This window comes from Arachis hypogaea, chromosome 12, assembly GCF_003086295.3.
Source record: "Arachis hypogaea cultivar Tifrunner chromosome 12, arahy.Tifrunner.gnm2.J5K5, whole genome shotgun sequence".
Taxonomy (NCBI): domain Eukaryota; kingdom Viridiplantae; phylum Streptophyta; class Magnoliopsida; order Fabales; family Fabaceae; genus Arachis; species Arachis hypogaea.
The window spans coordinates 115333048-115338541 of record NC_092047.1 but is presented as its reverse complement, the minus strand read 5'-3'; the positions used below and the strand labels follow the sequence as shown (position 1 = coordinate 115338541).

General features: G+C 31.2%; 1 protein-coding gene across 1 annotated transcript; it reads left to right on the top strand.

Annotated features, from left to right (window-relative positions):
• Nucleotides 1–347: 347 nt before the first annotated feature.
• Nucleotides 348–4475, top strand: LOC112728506 (uncharacterized). The gene is made up of 4 exons (XM_025778670.3): nt 348–509; nt 665–710; nt 1931–2542; nt 2760–4475. The coding sequence occupies exons 3-4, from the start codon at nt 1931–1933 to the stop codon at nt 4374–4376; spliced, it is 2229 nt and encodes a 742-aa protein (XP_025634455.1). The 5' UTR covers nt 348–509; nt 665–710; the 3' UTR covers nt 4377–4475.
• Nucleotides 4476–5494: the final 1019 nt, after the last annotated feature.

Genomic DNA, 5494 nt, shown 5'->3' with positions numbered 1-5494 from the left:
ATTTAATTATTATTTATCAGTTTGACAAATCGGCCCAATAAATGTTTTATTTTGTTATTTCAACTAAAAATATTAAAATACACTAAAATTGTTATTTTTCTTTAAATATATATATATATTAAGTGAATAGATTTTATTTACATAGTAAGAAAGTCAATCATAATAACCAATTTGTCGATATATAATTTAATGTTAAAAAAATTAAATCTTGAAATTAAATTTTTATTAATTTACATAATTTTAATATTTTAAAGTAACCAAAGTAAATTTTAATATTTTAGTAGCTGCTATTATATTAAAAAATAATAAAAAATGAGTATATATTATCGTAATTTCAGTATAGATTTAGAACTAACATCGTGATATTTTTTCTCCCTCATGAAGAGAACTTTCGTTTTATAATTCACTTGGATACTCTCTCTCATTTTCTCTCCGCTCTAGTTACACAGAATGCAACTATGAGAATTTGGTGTGGTTCTGAAACTTGACATCTCTTGTTGCAATACGAGGTAATTACTTAACAAATTAAACTCTTTTTCTTTTATATACATTTAATTTGTGTATATAAACTTGTTCCTTCTTTTATTATTATTATTATTATTATTATTATTATTATCTAGTTAATTCATTCTTTGATGCCTATTATGTTTATCAATGGTTTCAGTTTCAGTTTTTCATTCACAGCACCACCACCACCAACAACAATAGAGGTAAGAGGAGAAAAGAAGTTGACAATAAATTTTGGTTTTTTCTAAGACCCTTTTGCCCACTTTGATCGATTTCTAGTTTCTACACTATACCCTTTTAAGGCTTACATATACAATCCTTTTTTTTTTTTTTAATATTTATTCCTTGCATGTTATTGCATTTCTTTTTCTGCAATCTGGAATGTTTGTAACTATTGTGTATTCTCTTGTTTTGTTTCAGAATTATATGTAGTTGTGTTAAAATTTTGAATGTTGAAGTTGATTTTGATGCCCATACCCGCTAATTCAATCATTTCTTTACTTGGCTGCTAATTGTTTGATTCATACTTTTTGTGAAGAGAGTGTTACCTTGGATATCATGATGATAATGGTGGTGATGATGATTTTTGCTATTTATTGTTGTTGTTAATGTTCTTCGTGTTTTGTGTAAAATCTTATTAATCAACGTTTATGAGGTGTTGATCTGGGTTTAAAACTGGATTTGGGTATGCAGAAATTTCACGTCATTTGTTATTTTTTTCCCCCTTTTCAACAGAGCAATGCAAGATTCAATTTTGATAAAAAATAAGATGGTATTGTATTTTCTACTTTGCTGTAGGGTTCTACATACATTCGAAGTTTTACTGATATAAAAATTATTGCTACTCTTGTTTTTCTTCTCTAGGGATTTGCTCATTCACGTTTAAATGTATGAATGAGGGTTTGACTTATACTATGGTACTGGCTCAGTTTATTTATCATCAATTATTAATTGTTCATACATTTTTTTTATGAGATGAGAGATGCTGATCTAGGTTTGAAACTCGATTTGGGTATGTAGCGGCTGTTGGGGGTGATTAGGTTTTTCAAGTTGTGGTTACTTAATTGGTTTCTTTGCAGAATCGTTCAAATCAATTTTTATCTTTTTCAATGGTATGCAAGAGTCAAATTTGAACAAAAGTAAGATCGCATTGCATTTTCTGTGATTATACATGGTTATGGATACCCTAAACCTTAAATTTTCAGAATCACTAAATTCATGTTTAAAGGTAAATATGAGGGTTTTACTTATGCTATGGTATTGTCTTAATTTTGTTTATGCAAATCATTGGTTACGAAATCAATTAATTAGATGGATAAATGATTGATTATTGATTAAAATTCTGCATAATGTTTTACAAACTCTCTGTTTCTCTAAGCTAATTTTTTTTTTTAAAAAAATATTAACTGTCCAATATTAGCAGATGAAGGCTCTTTGCTTCGAGGATGACAACAAAGAAGGCACTGAAACGAAATCTTATTTGGATAACAAACGTAAAGACAGAAAAGAAGCTCCTCGAGTTGGAGATCAGTACCAGGCTGAGATTCCATCATTAATAACAGAGCCTCGTATTTGTCAGTCAGTGAAGATTTTAAGAAATTCGGATAAGACAGAAGCTGTTTCATTGAAGCTAAGAATTCCTCTTACAAGGCCACATTGTAAACTTAAAAGCAGTTTTGAGATTTTAGAATCTGTCACTACTCCAAGGGGCTCAAGTCTTCTACCCGACTTGCTGAATGCTCCATCTTGGACAGACGTTGAGCGCAACAGTTTTCTCCTAGGCCTTTATGCCTTTGGGAAGAATCTTAATACTGTGAAGAGATTTGTTGGGAGCAAAAGTATGGGAGAAATACTCTCTTTCTACTATGGAAAGTTTCATAGGTCCGAAGGATATTGCCGATGGTCAAAGTGTCGGAAGTGGAGATCTAACCGGCGTATATATGGCCAGAAAATATTCATAGGATGGAGGCAACAAGAGCTGGTATCACGATTATCTTCCCAGGTGTCAAAGGAATGTCAGATCACTGTGGTTGAGGTATTTTTGTGTCATATTTTATTGAATGTGAATATGTGATGATTAATTTTTGGCGTTGAACAAAATATACATGTGAATATAACATTGCTTACTAATACTTACCTTGAGTGTCTCTGTTATTATTATAACTAGTTTTAGTTCTGGTTGTATACTATAGTATAAACGAGAAGATAGCAGCGGAATCCGAATTTACGTAGATGTTTATTTATTATTGCAGCTCACAGGGAAATTTGCTGAGGGTAAAATGCGATTTCAAGACTATCTTTTTGCTTTGAAGGATGCCGTTGGAATTGACCAGCTTGTAGCGGCAGTAGGTGTTGGCAAAGGAAAAAAAGATCTCACTATTTCCAAGAAAACACAAATCAAGCACAACAATTCTGTTAAACAGAAAACACAGAAGGTGGAAAACTGTATTTCATCCACAGACATAGTTAAACTTCTTAATGGAGGAGATCTAAAACTTAACAAAGCTCGATCCAACAATCTCTTTTGGAAAGATGTTTGGCCTCGTCTTGTAGCAAAAGGATGGCACTCTGAACAGTACAAGGATGGTACTGTTTCTGGTTCGAAGCAATCTTCAGTTTTTCTTATTCCTGGTATCAAGAAATTTTCAAGGGCAAAACTTCAAAAAGGTAACCACTACTTTGATTCCATAAGTGACGTGTTGAAGAAAGTTGCGTCTGATCCAAGGCTTCTTGAGATGGAAGCTCAAGCAAATGAGAAGAGTGTAGCTAAGAAAAAATTAAAACAGGAAAAGCAAGCCTTAGATGGGAACTCAAAGAAGCATCAAGTTTCACGTCCTCGAACTCATAGCTCAAAGCGTCAAGATCCAATGAAATTCACAATTGTAGACACCACCATAGTTTCTGATTCGGATAAGCATAAGGGGAGAAAACCAAGAATCTCAACTTTTCGAACCTTGAGTATGTCTACCATCTCTAGCAACTGCAGTGGATCCGAACAAAGTGCATCTCATTCTCAAGAGATTGAAGATCAAGCCGAACAAACTAGCTCTTCAAACCTAGTCAAAGAATCCTCTGATAAAAGGGTGAAAATAGAGTCACCTGATTATACAGTCAACAACTACGAAGAACAAGAGCCTTCAAAGGAGATCAACAAGTACAGATTTGTCCAAAATGTGATATCAGATTGCTCAAAATATTCGCGTCCTATAGTGAAAAAACCAAAGTTAGCAATGGCTAACCGTGGAGAGTATAGCGATTGTACCGTAAGTACTTCTGTAGACAAGAAGTTAGATTCTAACGAGTCCTCGTCACAATCGTACCATTGTGGAGAATCGGAGAGCATTCCAGACATGATCAATGAAGGCAATGATGTTGAAAACCACAGAGTTAGAGAAGTTCCTGGAGAAGAAACCAAAATCAAAACCAAGATGTTACTTGACTTGAATCTTCCTCTCATTGAACCTGATTTAGAAGTTGAAATTGAAGTTCCATCATCTATGATCATACAACAAAACAATGATAACCAATGTGAAAATGTACCTTGCTTTCCATCTGAGGTAACTCAAATCAATGAGATAGAGGAGTTTTCTTATGGCCATGAAGAGCAGAAACCAATCATTGTCAACCGGCGCCAGAGTACAAGGAATCGACCGTTGACTAGAAAAGCATTGGAAGCGCTGGAGTCCCGGTTTGTCAACTCTAAGAGGAAGAGAAAGAATTTGGAATCTTCACAGAATAACTCAAAGTCTCAAGGTGATGATGATAGCATTGACAATCCTATGCCTTACTTAGGAGTAGAGAAGGAAAATGTGATCAAAGAATATAGCAGTAGCATCAATTTGGGTAAGGAGGATATTTATGATATGTGAAAACTGGAAAATTTGGGATAGATTCATCTTTTGAAGATACATGTTTAAAAATGTTTTTTTTATGTGAATTATATAGATGATTGATTTTATTGTTTCAAATGGATAAGGGTATACAAGATCATCAAAGTCGTAGGTCACAATAAAATTGTAGCATAGTTAGTTATTTAAATTTAATCATTTGGAGATTGATGCTCGTTTCTACATGTTAGTGTGTTTTCATGTTACATATAGTTTTGATATTGACCGGATTTTTTTTTTCAAGATAAACAAGCTATTCATAAATAAGTAAAGAAACTCTTATATTCAATATTGCATCTAAATTTGAATTAAATTTACATGACATTTTGTAACTCATTTTACTCATTTTTCACTCTATTAAACAAAGTAAAATCAAACATACACTTAGAATATCGTTTAGAGAGAAATCAAAACTATTTCTTACCAAATTCAAAATTTATTATTCTTTTAAATCTTATATGTTTGCACTTAAGAGTTTAAATAAGTATTATTATTATTATAATAATAATATTGATAAATTTGTGAGGTTAATTTTTCTTTTTTTTTTTGGGTCAAAGATTAATTTTTCTTATTTAATGAATGAATTCAAACTAATTTTTCATTTATTGTTGGGCCTTTAAACTAATTTTTTAAATTTTGGAACTCTAGAAAAAAAATTTTTTTTTCTATTACTGAAATATATATTCTTTTTCATTTTTTAATGCTCCTAAATTTAGGGGGTATAAATGATAGTATGTTACTACCCTCTTAGAGATTGGTTAGCAATATTTAAAGTCACAAAATACTTTAAAGACATTTGACATATTTATAGTTTATAAACATCATGTAAAAGTTGTGCGTGCTATCACCAACTACAAAATGCTATTTCGGTATATTAAGTGTGAGCTCTAATATTAAAAAATTAAAATGATAAATATATAAGTTGTTTTTTAAAAATATTTTTAAATATTCAATCAAATTTTTCATAACAGAATATATAGTCAATTTTTGATTTTTTTCATAAACATTAATGATCAAGCAATGTTGATTGTATATAGGATATAGACAAAATAAAATGATATGCACTTAATAAATACTATGAAATATTTTACATTGATTAG